The sequence below is a fragment of the Penicillium manginii genome, assembly GCF_028828005.1.
Source record: "Penicillium manginii strain IBT 31320 chromosome Unknown utg000002l:1.0-5564898.0:1.0-5567710.0, whole genome shotgun sequence".
Classification (NCBI taxonomy): Eukaryota; Fungi; Ascomycota; class Eurotiomycetes; order Eurotiales; family Aspergillaceae; genus Penicillium; species Penicillium manginii.
Genome location: NW_026643103.1, coordinates 1,513,023 through 1,530,751, shown reverse-complemented (window position 1 = coordinate 1,530,751; position 17,729 = coordinate 1,513,023). Strand labels below are relative to the sequence as shown.

Below are 17,729 nucleotides of genomic sequence, written 5' to 3'. Positions count from 1 at the left end.
TTTTTAATATCTACTTAAATATAAGGTATAGTACTAAGTAGTTTACTAATTAAAATTATAATACTAGTCTTCTAAATCTTTTATAATATTAGATTAGTAATTATAGATTACTTATTAGTAATAGTAGGATCTTATAGCCTTCTAATATAATATAGGACTATATTAGGAGATAGGTTTCTAACTAAAATATCTTATAGTATTTGTTCCTAGGATATTCTCTGTATATTATATAGTATAAGTATTAGTTTACCCTTATTAGTCTTCTCTATATATAGTTAGAAACAGTCTTATTAAGTATTCCTGATATATATATTCAGATATATACTATTTTCCTTTCCTAATATAACTATTCTAAACCTAATCTCTAATAGTATTAACTAGCCCTATCTAGTATTCCTCTACTCTTCCTTATCTTCTAATAGTTTTTCCTATATAGATTTAGACCTAAGAAAAGATATAGTAATATAATAAACTAGAGTAGTATAGTATTTATTATCTGAAATACTATTGAAAGATATATCTAAGAACTATACTAATATTAAAAGTATTAGTTAGATATAATTCCTTCTAGATTACTATATACTTTAATTTACCTATATAGTATACTATTCTAGAATTAAGTTCTTTCTTAAAATATCTATTTATAGTCTTAGTTTAGGACCTAGCTTTACCTTTATTCCTAGAGTTATTTAACTAGTGAAAGATGGGAATGCTCGCTGGCAGTCTGTCAAGCAGACGGGTCGATCACAGAGGGACAAAACCACCACACACGTAGTGTGTAGGAGAGTAGGCAAGGTGATGATCACTGAGATATAACCTTCTAAGGTATCCAAGCCTTAGAGTAGTATACCGATGCTGCTACTACTGGAGGAACTGAAAGGACAGAATAGTGACACTTCGGTGGGATGTCAAAGGTATTGACCGGTGTACTATAGCGCGCACTACATACTCTTTCACTGTATAGGTGCCTTATTACTAAGGCACCCATCACATGACCCCCCTAAGACTGAATACCCCACTACACTAGTTATTTTATTATAATAGATTATTCCCTTTACCTTAGAGTCCTAGATAGTATCATATTACTTAGGAGTACTATTATATAGACCTTTATATATCTAGTAATCACTAGAAGGATTAACCCCTATACTATTTAATAGTACTCCTTAGTTTTATTTATATAACAGGTTATTCTAATAATTAGTCTTAGTATCTAGTTTTAATATAAGTGTTTTTAGTTTCTAAGCTATATTATTTATTATTCTTAATATATAGTTGTAACGGGCCAGGTCCCGATATATGGCCCAGGCTTGGCCTATGCAATGTGATCTATCAATCCCCCCTGGATATTTACTCACTGTGAGTCGCCCCTCATTCTTATACTTCTCTAAGCTTTAGATAAATAGTATACAGGCACCACTTAATTGAATCAATTTGGCTGTAGCCCTTCACATATCTAAAGCTTCCTCTTCCCTACAGAGTATCAGCGAAATAATAACGATAGCAAGACAATATAAAACAATATCGGACAAATAAGTGAGCAGAGCCCCTATAGCTTAACACAGAAACGACCCTATAGTGAACATTGAAGTTATAATATCAGTAATGATGGCTAGTATCAACTAGTGTTTTAGCCAGATAGAAGAGATGTTATAAGTTCAAGCATATACGTCTAGTGAATCGATGTTGGAAAGTACACAAACCGAACCTAAGACAACCAACACCACCAGTCCTTATATTGAAAATAATAGAATAAGTGAAACTAGCAGAAAAAGTAAACTGGTTATAGCTAGTCAACTAAGGGTAACCTTACTAAATCCACTAATATTTAGAGGATTAACTAGTGAATAGCCTATATAGTAGATATAGATAGAAAATAAACTATAAGTAGATAGTATTTATTTTACCTCCCTATTAGATTAGTATATATATATCTATTCTTACTTAGAAAAAATAGTACTAAAGAATATAACTACTTTTATAAGAGAATAATAAACAAATAGAATCTTAGAGAATCTACTCCGATATCTTAACTAAATCTATAGTAATCTAAATATAGAAGTAAGAGTAATATAGTAATTGTATATACTAAAGTAGAAAGTAAATTAGTTATTTAAGAAATTTTTACCTAGTTTTAAGTATAAATTAGTTAATACTAGTGCTCTATAATAGTCTAATAATATAAAGAAGTATACCTTACTTATAGTATTTAATAAGAAAATATATATAGCTCTTATTAATTGTAGTATATCTACTATATTCTAAGGAATACTAGATACTCTTTATTAGATAAGTATAGATTTTATAGACTTCTACTATATATAGACCTAGAAGTATACTTATTAGTTACTAGTCACTAGGAAGATCTATAAGCTAATAGATTGGAGTTCTACTAGTATAGTAAGAGTTAACTAAACTACCTATAAATTAATCTTAAATTAGATCTAAGGCTAGTATCTTATAGATAAATATATAAAGTAGGTAGATTAAGAGATAATAAATAAGTAGAGAGAAGAAGGACTATATCTGTATTATAGTAGGTCTAGTTATCGGATTATAATATATCTACTAAAATCTATAAAGTACCTAGAGGAGTAGAAGAAGTATATAAATACTATAAAGATTAAGATAATACCCTAAACTATCCCTATCTTAGCTAAGAAGAGTAGTAAACTTTGGGAGGTTATAATTATAGAATTATCTAGTAAAGCTAAGTTTACTACTATCTCTAAGACTTTAGAATCAGAAAAAGATTAGTTCCTATTTTTAGTTATAAATAGGAGTTTAAGGGAGTTAAAAGCTTAGAGAAAAGTACTGAATCTCTATTCTATATTAATATATATCTAAATAACTAAAGATTTATTAATAGTCTTATTAATAGTGGTTATAATAGTTATATAACTATTAATAAAGAATTATCTCTGTCTCTTAATCTCCTATATATTAAACTTCTAAATAGTCTGATATTAGATAGTATACTAATAAAATAAGATTAAATTATATATATTATGTACTTCAATCTTAATATATATAGATATAAATAAGAGAGTGTATTTATATATATTATTTCTAGATAGATCGATTACCTTATCTTAGGAAAACTATAGGAAATAGATATAAAACAAAAGAGCTCAGTATATAGAGGGTATATTAATATATTCTCAAAAAATAGAGTATATATATAGTACTAGAACTATAAGAACTACTTAATTAGTCTATAGAAAACAAAGTAACTATATATAAAATAAGTAAGTGTTAAGGAAGTCTTATATATCTATAATAGTATAATAAATAATCCTTAGCTATAAATTAGTAAGATTTTAATAGCTAATATTAAAAAAGTATTATAACTAAAGGAACTAATTAACCCTAAGACTAAACTTCCTAAGTAATACTAACCTTAGTTAGATATATTTAGCCAATAATTTATAGATAAATTACCACTAAATTATCCTAGAAGTAATTACTAAATCTAGCTAAAAACTAACAGTAATAGGAATAAAGTTCCTTCTCTATATAGTCCTCTCTATAGAATAAATCAAGAAGAACTATTAATCCTATAAAAAATATTAACAGAACTACTAAATAAAAACTTTATATATATAAGTTGATTATCTACTACTTTACTAGTATTACTAATATAAAAATCTAGTAGAGATATCTAGTTCTATATTAACTACTAAGACTTAAATAAATTAACTATCAAAGATTATTACTCTTTACCCTTAATATAGGAAACTCTAAGAAATATATTAGAAATTAAGTAGTTTACAAAACTAGATATTATTACTACTTTTTATAAGATTTATATATAACTAGATAATAAGTTTAAGATAATATTTTATACTTAATATAGTCTCTATAAGTAGAATATTATACTTTTTAGTTTAATAGAAGTCTCTATATTATTCTAGTAGTATATCAATTATATACTTTATAAATTCCTAGATAACTTTATTTCTATATATATCAATAATATTATTATTTACTTTAGTAGAATAATAGAGAATTACTACCAAAAGGTAAATATAGTTCTTATAAAACTATAAGAAGTAGATCTCTAATATAATATTAAGAAGTTAGAGTTTAAATAGTAATTAGTCAAATATCTAAGATATATTATATAGGTTAATAAAGACCTCTATATTAACTCTAAGAAAATTAAAGTAATTAAGTTATAGAAGATACTAAAAATAGTAAAAGAAGTCCAAAGTTTCTTAGGATTCACTAATTTTTATAGACTATTTATACCTTAATTTACAGACTATATAATACTACTATCTAAATTAACTAAAAAAAATAAGGTATTTAAATAGGATAATAATTACTAGTAAGACTTTAAGAAATTAAAAGACCTCTTTATCTCTATACTAATTTTAGTATACTACTAAAAAAGATATAAGATACTAGTAGAAACAGATATATCTAGATAGATAACTAGTATAGTACTATCTTAAGTATAAGATAATAGAATACTAACCCTATATATATACTTATCTTAAAAAATATCACTAATAGAGGTAAATTATAAGATCTATAATAAAGAACTACTTACTATTATTTAAGTACTAAAGGAATAGAGACTAAAACTTAAGATAGTTCTTTAATTTACTATTATTATAGACTATAAGAATCTATAGTACTTTAATAGTTTAAGATAGTTATTAGAATAATAAATATAGTAAGTAGATATATTAATAGAGTTTAATTTTAAACTATAGTATTAACCTAGAAAGTAAGCTATTAGACTAGATACTTTATCTAGGAGAGAATAAGATATACCTTAAGATAATAGAGATAAGTATATCTTATACTAGTTTTATACTATATTTAGTAGTATTATAGTATATATTAGAAGAAAAACTACTAGTAAGTTAGAACTAGAGCTAGACCCTAAAAACTTAGACTTTAAGATATTAGTAAGAATATTTAAAGATTATAAGATATAATAACTCTAAGATAATATCTAAAAGTCTAATAGTATATATTAAGTTTTCTCTATAGTAATATTTAAAGAGTATTATCGATTATCTCCTAGAATAGATATAAAAGTAAGTCTAGTAGAATATAAACTAGATAAATAATAGTTACTATACTTTAGAGGCTATTTATAGGTTCTGAATATAGAATCTCTATAAACTAAGATCCTATAATAAGTATATAATTTATATATTATAGGATATCCTAGCTAAGAAGTTATCTATTTAATACTATCCTAGAGATAGTTTTAGCCTAGTATAGTAGTAAATATAAGATATTTTCTATAGAATTATAGTATTTATAGATAAAGTAATATCTAGTAAGAAATAAAGTATAGTTTATTAAAGTCTCTACTAGTTCTATAATAAATCTAGACTAAGATATTAATAGACTTTATTACTAGGTTTCTACTAGTTAATAGAATAGATATAATAAACTATCTAGTTATTACTAATAGACTAATAAAGAGTATAATCCTAGTTAGTATAAAGTTAATTATAGTTAATATACTAACTAATATCTTTTTAGTCTATTTTTATATATACTATAATTTACTGATAACTATTATAAGTAATTAAGAGACCTAATTTATAAGTAAATTCTAGAGTATTTTCTATAAAAGACTTTAGATTCAGAGATATCTATCTACTACTTTCTATCTATAATCTAATAGATCTATAGAGAGAATAAACTAGGAAGTTAAATAGATCCTAAGAGTATTTAGCTACTTCTCTTAAAAAAACTAGATAAAGTTACTTCTAGTAGTTATAATAGTAATTAATAATAGAGAGACTATATTAACTAGTCTATCTCTATTCTTTTTTATATATAGATACTATATTGACCTAGTCAATAGTAAGAGTAAGATCACTAATAGGGAACTATTTAGTCCTAGAAAAGTAGATAATTTACTAGTAAATTAACTCTAATACACTACTAAGTAGGCCTAGATATTAATAGTATTTATATAAGATCAACAACAGAAATAAGTAAATTGGATAAGGTAAGTAGCACTAGTCTATAAAGAAAGAGATAAGGTCTAGCTTAACCTATAAAATATAAAGTCTTTACACCTATACAAGAAACTAGATTAGCTTTACGTACAGTATACAGTAATAGAGGCCCCTACTTTATATACTATATAGCTTAATATACCAACAGGTATTCACCCAGTATTCTATATAGAATTGATCTATCCTATATCAACGAACCCACTTCTATTACAATTTATAGACAATTCACAACTGCCCCTGTTAGTTGTTGATAAAGAACTAGAGTATTAGATTACTAAGATTCTAGCTACACACACAAAGAAGGTTAGATAGGGCTTAAAAAGAGAGATTCTAGTTTGTTGGACTAGGTATATAGAGTACACATAGGAACCATTATCGTCAGTTAGAGAGTGTACGGCACTGGATATATTTAAGGAGCAGTATAGCAGTGTTTCGGCCATAAATCGACCACTCCCGCCTAAGGGAACAGCATAAGTTAGATACCTATACATCAGATCTGAGGAGGGGAGTACTGTAACGGGCTAGGTCCCGATATATAGCCCAGGCTTGGCCTATGCAATGTGATCTATCAATCCCCCTGGATATTTACTCACCGCAAGTCGCCCCTCATTCTTACACTTCTCCAAGCTTTAGATAAACAGTATGCAGGCACCGCTTAATTGAATCAATTTGGCTGTAGCCCTTCACAATAGTCCTTAGTTTATTGGTCTTTAGATATTATAATAGGAATTATTTAAGTAGTAAAAATAGAAGGAGTAGATTAATATAGGGATATCAAAGATAATTATCTCTTATTTACTAATATATCCTTAATCTTTCTTTAACCTTCCAATAAATATTAGTCTTAATATATAGATATGTCAAAATATTTTAATAGGCTAATTCTACCTAGGATTAAGCTACTCTTTACCCTTTATAATATATTCGAATATTGTCTTATACTCTTAGGGTTAAATATAGTACCTACTTCTTATAGTGGTATTATTCTTATTCTTAGCTACCTTTTTGTTAATTAAGTCTTCCTAGGGATACTATATAAAAGATAGGAATATTTACTGGCTATCTGTCTAGTAAATAGGTTAATTATAAGAGGATAAAACTACTATACTCACAGAGTATAGGAGAGTAGTAGACAGAATATAATACTATAGAGAAATAAATAGAATAAATAGTAGAATCTCTTATAGGTAGTATATTGATATAGTAACCTTAGCAGACCCAGTAGAATATTTTGTAAGAGGGAATATACCTGATTGTTATTAATTCTATTAAACAAATACTACTCATCCTCATAAAACAAAATGATAGCCTTATTGCTAAGGCCTTAATCACATAACTCTGGGATACTGGTGTTAAGAGCAGAAATCCCTATTACAATATCTTTATATTCTAGGAAGTTCTTTAAAAATATCTAGAGATAGGGATATTATAAATATCTAGTTAAAAACTATAGATCTAAATACTTAATAAAGACTTAATAGATATATATCTATTTATCTAACTTCTAATTACTATTAGATTCTAGTAAAGATAATTTACTATATAGATTCTAAACCTTCCTAACTATAACTTTATTCTTAGAAGAGACTTTTTATAGTCTAAAAATCCCTAGATTAATTAGACTAGTTTATAGATAAAACTATATAACTACTACTATATATATATAGTTAAAGTAATTACTTCCTAAATATCTCTTAAGTATTAAGATACCTAATTTAATCTTCTTTTACTAAAATAGATCTTCTAGATAATATAGAAATAAAATACTAAAATAATATCTCTTATAATATAACTATAAAAGAAGTATAACTTTACTATAAAATAATTACTTCCTAATTATAAGAATCTATAAATTATAAAGATCTTATAGAAATATAAAAATATATTTAAAGATAAACTCTCTAATATATTATCCTCTAAATATACTATATTATATAAGATTTATACTAGAAATACTATTTCTATTATGAATATTATAACAAAATACGCTAAAAGCTCCGGCTATAACAACCGATAGGTGACACCTAAGTGGTACCTATGCCGACGGCCGAGCGGCACCCATACCGACGGCCGAGTAGCACCCATGCTAACGGCTGAGTGGCACCCGTGCTAACACCTAAGTGACACCCTGTACTAACGGCTGAGTGGCACCCGTACTGACGCCTGAGTGACACTTATACTAATGCCTAAATAGCGCCCATATTGGCACCTTAGCTCACCGATACCCCGCTTATAGCGCCCGTATTAGCACCTCAGCTCACCGATACCCCGCTTATAGCACCCGTATTAGCACCTCAGCTCACTAAGATCCCGCTTATGGCGCCCGTATTAGCACCTTAGCTCACCAAGACCCCGCTTATAGCACCCGTATTGGCACCTCAGCTCACCGAGACCCCGCTTATGGCACCCATACATCACCTAAGCCTACCTATAACGAATAGGGTAGTTATAACAATAAAAACTAGGTATAGCTATAATACTTGATATACATATAGGACCTTCTTGCCCATAGAATAATATACACAATAAGACAAGCAAGACAATCAATACAACATCAGCAAACATTGCAAACATCAATCTTCTTCTTTATTGAACAAACCCTAATACCTTTTCTTTATCCAACCTTCCCTAAGCCTATTAAGACATACAAAGTCTAAGACTTATGATAATACTTAAAACAAATTAATTTAGGGAATTTATTTCTAGATTCTATTTAGATATCTACTATATTTCTAAATTAGAGAACTTAAATCTAAAACTATTAGAGTACTAAATATAATTATAAGAATAACTTTCTTTTAAAATCTTTATAAATATACTATAAAATCAATAAAATATATCTAAGAAATATAGAATTTTTTTTATAAAAAGGTTTAATATTATTAAAATAGTCAGATTATTAATAAGAAATCTCTATTTCAAGTATGTTAAAAAAAAATCATATTCTATAATTTATTAATCTAAGATAGATTAATATATAAATTAGATCTTAAATTTATAGACTTATTCTCTCTAAGAAATATAAACTATATAATATATTTCTAGCCTATTTATTAAAGTTATAAACTATAACTAAAAACTAAGCAATTCTACTACTACTAGAATTAGCAGATAGTAGATAATAGAAAATTAAAGAAATTAAAGATAAATAATTTTCTAAAGAAGAATTATCTTATATAATTAAATAGACTAGATAATTTATAGAATATAATATTTAGAAACTAGTAAATTTATTATTTAATATATAAAATATTATTAAGTAATTTAAATAGTAAAAGAAATATAAAATAAAGAAATAAACTAAGTATACTCTCTTAAAAAAAGGGAATCCTAAATTATAAATAAAATATAATTGAAAATCCTTTAAAAACCAAGTAAAATATAAAAAAAAATGATTAGAAATTACTATAGAAATATCTCTATAAACCTTAAATATACTAAGTAACTACTAGATCTTAAGTATTTTTACTAATATCCCTATTAGTAGAGACTAAATCTCTAATTATTTATACTATCTTTTTTTTTTAAAAAAAATTATTAATTACTAAAGACTATAATTATTATCTTCAGATTATAATTAATAAAGAAAACTTACTACTATAATTTAATTACTAGTTAATTAGGTAGAATACTAATACCAATAACTTAGAGAATACTAAGAAATAGAGTATATATTTTCTTATACTAATTAATCTCTATTAGATAAAATCTTTTAGATATCTATATTATTCTTTATATTATTATTTAAAATCTACTTAGAATAATAAGTAAAAATTATATACTAAAATAAGAATATAAAAAAGATAGATTTTCTCTTAGAAAATTCTTATAATATTAGACCCTAAATAATATTAATTCTACAATAATCTATAATTTCTCTACTAATAATACTTACTATAATATTATAAGTCTAGTTTAAATAAGTACTAAATTATAGATATTACTTATCATACTAACTAGAATCTATAATATATTAGTAAGAAAAATCTCTAAAAGTCTTCTAAAAATTTAATCCTGAATATATTTAAATTTAAATAAACTACTAGAATAATCAGTAACTAGACTAATATATAATACTATTATATAGCCTAGGTATTAAATATAAAAACTATATTTAGTAACTTAAGAATATACCCTATAATAATTCTAATTAGTAACTAAAGGAATAATAATAGTAGTTATAATACTACTAGATACAGTTATAATTAGAATCTAATTAGTACTAATAAAGGAATAATAAAGTTAGAAAGAATAGATATTTTCTAAAATATTTTCTCCTAAGATTTATAAGTTTTTTATTAGTTTTCTATATCTATATCCCTTTATTTGTAATTAGAATAGAAGTTACTATATATAATCCTATTACTATTTAGTAAGAAATCCCCTTTATTATATATCCTTATTACCTTATTATTTATTCTATTTTATTTAGTATCATAGACTATTATAGTAAGTATAATATACTTTAAAAGAAGAGAATTAGTTATTATAGGAAATTAATATCAATCCCTAATTATATAATACTAGATTATATGATATTAAAGTAGGAATAAAATTAACCCTAGAGTCTCCTTTGTTAGTGTAAGATAAAAGTATAAATAACCACTAATACAGAACCTATTATATATAGAAGGGGGATTAATAAAGTAGTATCAGGCCAAATTTATATCTAATTTGGATATAACTATCCTATAGAATAAGGGGTTACTTTGTATTATGAATAGGTAGCTTAGGCTTGATTTTTTGAAAGTTCTTCAAGAATCAGTCTCTGTTTTATAATCAATACTTAGGCTTCTTTCCTATTTCTTACCTGACTAATTAGTACTGGCTGATACCTCAGTAACCCTTACATTTGTTTAATTATGTAAATTTACCTATTTTAGAAACTATACCCCCCTCCCCCCTCTCTATCTTACCTAATTAAAGGTTGGATTTCTATAGAAGCCACAAAAGTAATCAAGAAAAAGTTAAATGTAAAAGTCGTCGCTTGAACATTATCTGGATACCGCCTATGACAGAGCCCGAGCCTGAGCCTAAACCTGTGCCTGAAACGCCGGGGCCTCTAGATAAAGCACTACCGCCTGAGGAAATAGAATATAATAATACAGAGACTATGTATAGAGAACGAAGTATTTGAACTGGATAGCTGTGGGATAAATTTACTCGGAATCTGGTCATTCTAGGTACAGAAAGTAATCTATTGGAAACTACATTCATATCATCTGAGATTACTGGTTCCTGGAAAGATTTTCACCCTGTCTTTCTTGAGCAGGCAAAATTATATGTGCTGGCTGACAAATATGGCATAGAGCCTTTGCGTCAACTTGTCCTTTGCAAGCTGTACAGTATTTCGGGAAATCGGTGTCGCCTCTTATGCTCTTTCATTGTTCCCCGAACCCTAAATGCCAAGAAACGCTAAATTCTCTTTGACAGCTGTGTCAGCCTCCTTGGTTTTGACACTGTACTGTAAACAACCGGACTATCAACAAAGCGGGAAGCGCGTTTATTACAGTAAAACTCGAAATCAAATTTCACCACCCCCTGCTTTTACTCTTTCTCCCTGGCGCGCTCCCTGGATAAAGCTAAGCTACTATTGGCCAAGCTCGGTCCATACAGCTAATTATGTATGTACCTTTTGCCGACTGTTAAAAAAATACCGCAATCCCAATTTCTGGAAGCGGATACTTCTCGTTCCCGATCTTCTTTTCTCGGCTGGGGTGGCTTTTCGTTTGCTCCAGGGCTTTTGCCGGCGAACACAAAACCTCAAGATGTCTCATTGAGTTTAAAGATGGTCAATATATTTTAGATACCGAGGTGCTAACGCGCTTATGGCGGCATTAGAAATAGCAGCGGCAGTTTAATAGGCTGCCATCACCACTTTAAGTAGAGACGGCTATTGGGAATATAAAAGGCTGCACCTACTTGCATATTCTAAAAATGGATATCGCACTTGTACCTTAATCCAGCATCGGGGATTTCAAACAGTGGGCATTCTGGGTCAATCAACATCAACTAGAATATCAGCCGATCAAATATTGAGTTCAATAAAAACCTGTTGGGATGGGAAATATTCTCACTAGTAGTGTCAGTTTGATTCAACACCCACTGCCACTGCTAACTTTCGTTTGTTTTACGTGATGGGTTGGGTCAATAAGGCCCAATGTCGAAATGAAATTGCTAGTGTCTCAGGCCGGGAGACAGAGATCTGCGGTAGTAGCCTAGGAGAATCCTTCGACCATCCCATCGATTTTGTTCCTCAGCAAAAGGAGCTACAGACATCCTACAATGCAAGGATTGAGCTTTAATTGGCGAGTAGGAAAGTGGAGACTAGGCAACTGCCGTATTCCCGTTGCGGAGTACGGAGTCCCAGTTTAGTTAGGCGAGTTCGCAAGTAGCCTAGCTTACTCGGAACAACACATTTGGGCAATTGACGCTGCTGGCACGTGAATACATACGACGAATCGCGAATTAATGTTTCTAAGATACAGACTAAAAATATGGATTCTCTTTCAAATATACCCCCCTGAGATTTGGTCTAGACGTGTCATAAGAACTTGGCGCAAGAACTCAAAAGAGTCGATGATCAGTCAACAGATGAATCGCTGGATTTTATTTGTCCGACTGTCCGGATTCACGTGGCAATATGCCCCAAGCGCAGAAGATCGCGCAGATGTGTTTAGTAGATGGCTTGACTACGAGGTATCAAGGAGAGGAACCGGGAATAGAACTCCTTGTGGGTCGACGGATCAGTGACTGAAGTACACGTTTCCCGTGGATGCCCTATTTTGTATTTAAGAAGCCTGCCGTTTTCTTATCTTTTCATTCATGGCCAAATTTCTCTCACACTCTACCTCCACCTCACTCTATCAATAAATCCAGACACAAATACACTTAAACGAAATGGCGTTCGCTTTGGAACTCGACATCTTGGGACAGCACCCTATGCTCAGATTGATGTACACAAATCTAAGCTATATCTTCCCTTTAGATGAGAGTCCACATCATACGGCCACGGAACCTGTCATCCAGACCCTCACCACTGGCTTGCAGTGTTTTTCTGAATACTTTCCATGGATAGCTGGACAAGTTGCAAGCACGAGGGCTGGGGAAGGCGGCTCTGAAGTTCCCAGAATCATACCGTTCGAAGAGGTACCTATATTTCAGAGAGCAAATCGGCCAGACTTTACGATTCATGCCTTTAGAGAGGCAAATTGGTCTATGCGAATGCTCAATCCAGACGTGTTCGCACCGCGCCTGATTCCTCTCGGCCAGGCTCCCAGTCCATCTCATCCGGTGCCAGTATTCCTCCTACGGGCAACATTCATCACGGGCGCTGTCGTCATCACGTTTTCGGCAAACCATAGCGCCATGGATATGACGGGACAGACTACAATGATCCGACTACTGAATAAGGCTTGCCATGGCATCGCATTCACAGAAGAAGAGCTGCGTCTGGGAAACAGGAAAATGGAAGTCGACCTTGCTTTACTGGGGAACAAAGATGATCAGGAACTCAGAGCAGAAATATCCTGTCAACTCAACAGAAAGATGAAAATTCAGACAGTCGATCCAGCCACATCGAAGCCAAATGCTGACGATGATGGTCCTAGCGAGCCGGTGAAAGTTACCTGGGCATATTTCCAGGCACTTCCGTCGTCTCTGGCGAAACTCAAAGTGAAAGCTACTGAATCAGTCCCGAATTCTCATTTCGTGTCCACTGACGACGCTCTTACTGCATTAATCTGGCAAGCAATCTCTCGTGCACGCAGCTCTCATCTCCACGTTTCCACGAGGTTGTTATTGGCAAGAGCAGTGGATGCGAGGAAGGCGATGGGCGTCGCAGACATGTACCCGGGCATGATGCAGAACATGGCATTCAATAACATGGCTGTCGAGGATGTTTTAGACATGCCTCTTGGCGCAATCGCGACTAGATTGCGAGAAAAGTTGGGCATTGACGACCTTGGACATGCGATGCGAGTGATAATGACATTGATGAACCGCCATCCACACGAGTCTCCCATTTTGAAGTATCTCAAGCCATCGTACGATGTGATGGTTACTTCCTGGGCGAAGATGAACTGTTATAGTGATACCTTCAATCTGGGGTTGGGAGGACCGGAGAACGTGTTACGCCCGGGTTTACCTCCTATAGGAGAAGGATGGGTGAACTTGATGCCGAAGTCGGAAGAGAAGGGAATTTCGTTTGGGGTTTGTTTGAAGGAGGCAGAAATGAAATTGTTGAAGACTGATGAGAAGTTTGGCAAATATGTGCAATGCATCGACTAATCTCGGATAACGAGCGTGGCTTATATTCGTATCTTGGAAAATATTGTGCTGTGATATGAGGCTGGTAAAGATTAGGAACCGAACTGCACATGAGAAAGTTTCCGAGGTGCCTACACAAAGAACCAAGCTGGGTTAATATAATGTTTGCACGTTAGAAGCATAATCAGAGCACATGTCATCCTACGGTGTTTTTCAGGAATAGATTTGAAGGTGAGTTGCGTAGCAGGAATTGTGGCAGCGACGGCTTTATTTGAAAACTGCCGCGCAGATAGCCGCAGCTGATTGCTACCATTTACGATTGCTCGACGTAGTACGGATCTTTCAGCAAAGGGGCATAGTCAAGCCACGTGAAACGAGGTCTATCCACCAACATCCAGAGGCTTATGGACTTCAGCACCGCTCGCTGACTTGTTGCGTTTCTTAGAATTGGAATTCCAGTGTATGTTAGTCTGGTGGCTCGGTTACCATTTGAGGCGGGGCCGCTGCTAAGATTCGGTGCCACGATTCAATTGGCTTTCCTATCTTCAGGGCAATGCCCGTGCCCGACATTACAATATTGCAACCTATGAGTTAAGGATATAATCATAATATAATTAAACTATATAAGTCTATTTAGTAAATAGATACCTAATTCTAAGCACTCGATTCCCATTTTCATATCGGATCTCCATTAGTGCTTTAACAATAATAATGCTATGAAAAGGGAAATTATAATAAAATAAAATAAAATAATCCCAAATAATCAGCAGAGCCATATCGGGCCATAGATGTACCAGCAGTGGCCACGTTTAAGCCTAGTGGCAATTTTGGGCTGGAGGTAGGCTCGGGAAACCCTGCAAGGCCTCAAAAAGCACGCAGGTATGCATATTTTGGCCGCACTATGAACAAGAATGGAAATACCATCTCCCGACAGCAATTATTACCCGCCATGTGCAAAACACTCAAAAAACCTGTATATGACCAGTGAGAATAGACAAAAATGAGAGAAAGAGAGAAATCAAGCAAGCAATTTTAGGTATACAGGCAGAAATTGACACCGCGACTTTTAAGTTCTTTTTCAATCAGCTCCTTCATCAAGCAGCCCCTGGCATGTGCCCACCAGCATCTGTTTGGTGGCAGAAGCTGACCCACCGCGTGATAAAACTGAAGGAGTATCAAAAGAGCTCGCGAGTCTTCTTCGAAAATTAACTTGGCAAATGGTCCACAGCAGAGAATTGGAAATCCAAATAGAAGCTGCTCAATGTCAGATTGCTGTGCGAGACTGGAGCATGCCCCGGCATTTAATGAGGGCGTCGTAAGATATGCACAGCACAAGAGAGGCGACAAACGGCGTATGATGTATGTCAACAATGAGCGAGGTGATGTCGAAGGCACAACCATCGTAGCCGGAGAGTCTTCCGAGGAATACTTAATACAAATCCTAGTGAAGACATCTTTCACATGCATCAATGTTCCTTCATCATGGCTTTCCGGGAATGAAGTCGACGTGGGTTGGGGACATTCTCTATGCCATGGAGTTTCCTTTTCCAAGCTAGAAAGGAATCCCCAAGAACAGAATGTAGGCCCATAAGTGGCTATTCCGGAAGACCCTAAGTTCGAAGTCTGGTCGGGTAAATCACCCAATATTTCTATTAAAGGCTCCACAAAGTGCTGTGGATTCACACCACGTTGCCTTAGAGCTTCCTCGATATAAAGCCTTGGGTGGTGGAATATAATCTCTGTAAAAATGCTTCCTTTGTCAATGAAGATGGGAATAGCTTGAAACCATAGTTGAACAATGCACGGGCTAAGAAAGAATAGTTGGTCTTGGCTGATGTTGAGTTTTGCTGTGGGATGGACGTTTGGCGAAGTATCCAGGAAGCCGAGGTCAAACCAGGATATGTAGTTAATCAAAAGCGCCGTTCCCATTAGTGTCTCGCAATTATCTTCCGTGAGAGGATGTGATAAGCTTTTGCGAAAGAGATTAATTGCTTGGGGCATCAGCTGCGTTGAAACGCGCGCGTATTTAGCGTTCTCCAGATTAAGAGTTGTGAGGTGCATAGCGGAAATGCATAGAATGGCGGACATAATAGATTGGTCCTATATTGACTAAGCGAAGACGTACTTTCTCTGAAACGGGAAGGTGGGCATACTTCAAAAGAACGTTGCATAATGACTGGCCAGACTTGTGGAAACGAGAGAGTCGATCGGGTTTCCCTGTCCCAGTGATAAAATAGCTCCAAATGCAGCAGGCTGATCTGAGGATGAAGATCTACCCCGAGATATGGGCTTGCTTTCGAGAGAACCGGGGCAATGACAAGGCCAGAGGGGGAAGGTTGACATTGAACATTGCGTTTGACGCATCTGGAGCATGGGAGGCACTCATCACACTGACTTATTAGCCTAGATTTTCAAAGATATATGATAAAGAGCAAAGGTAGCAATACGTACTTTGACTTTCCGAACTTTGCATGCGATACAACCTCGCCTGCTCTTGGTGTGGGCGCGCTTCTTGCGCGGCTCATTCGTATTTCCGATAGTGTGTATTCTGGGGACTTCGCCCGCCGAGTACGGTAGCAGAATTGTGTTTGTGAAGGAGGCGGGAATTAAGGTATTCAGCATTGATCCTTGATTCATGGCGTCTGAAGGGCTGGCGAATGAACATGGGAGGATGGAAACAACCCTTTCTCTCGAGCATAAGTGAATTGGGCTGTGGTTTGTTGATTTTAGTCTCGCACCTCCGATTGGGAATACGCAGGTTTTTAAGTAATTAGTCTGTTCCAGCAAAGTGGGGCTTCCGGATTCCCGTTTGAGAAGACGAAGTCCTAATTTAGTTAGCCGAGTTTGCAAGCAAGCGGCCTAAATTACCCAGATCAACCGATTGGTCGCTCCAGGACACCACGATTCGAATCAGCGCAATCATATCGCAAAACGATCGACGCTGCCGCTTGTGTCCAAACTCGGCTAACTAAATCGGGACTCCGTATTCCAAATTTGGGAATGCGAGATCCGCCTCGACTCCACCCATGTCATAGATGGCCTTTTTTGTGCCTATGGCGTCAGGCTCATATAGCAGGCGGTATGCCAAAGCGGTCAAATGGGAAAGGTAGTCTTATCACGACTGTAGTTAGTTACTGTCCCACCGACGAACATGAATCAGGACGGCATCATCAGCTTTCAATTGCGTGTGGATGATTATATAACCAACGCTGGCAGCTAATTGACCGAATAGTTTGCTGGACACGGTGTCTAGAACCCCTTTTAACCCTTACCTGATTACTAAACACTCAACACAATCCTCGCTTAAGTCCACCAGCTTTAGAGCTGCTTTTCGGGGTCATTCACTCCCATGACAGCTGCGTGGTGAGCTATCAAATTTTATTTTCAATCCAAAATGTCAAGATCAAAAGCTCCGAGGGCTCAATTTACCCATATAGGGCCCGATACAACCCTCGTTGACGCCTCTGT

At 33.2% G+C, this 17,729-nt stretch overlaps 1 protein-coding gene across 1 annotated transcript; it reads left to right on the top strand.

The window, feature by feature from the left end:
* Positions 1-12,893: 12,893 nt before the first annotated feature.
* N7533_001861 (trichothecene 3-O-acetyltransferase) lies at positions 12,894-14,593 on the top strand (the record flags this gene model as incomplete). The annotated part of the gene is made up of 2 exons (XM_057098511.1): positions 12,894-14,204; positions 14,555-14,593. The coding sequence occupies 2 exons, from the start codon at positions 12,894-12,896 to the stop codon at positions 14,591-14,593; spliced, it is 1,350 nt and encodes a 449-aa protein (XP_056963647.1).
* Positions 14,594-17,729: the final 3,136 nt, after the last annotated feature.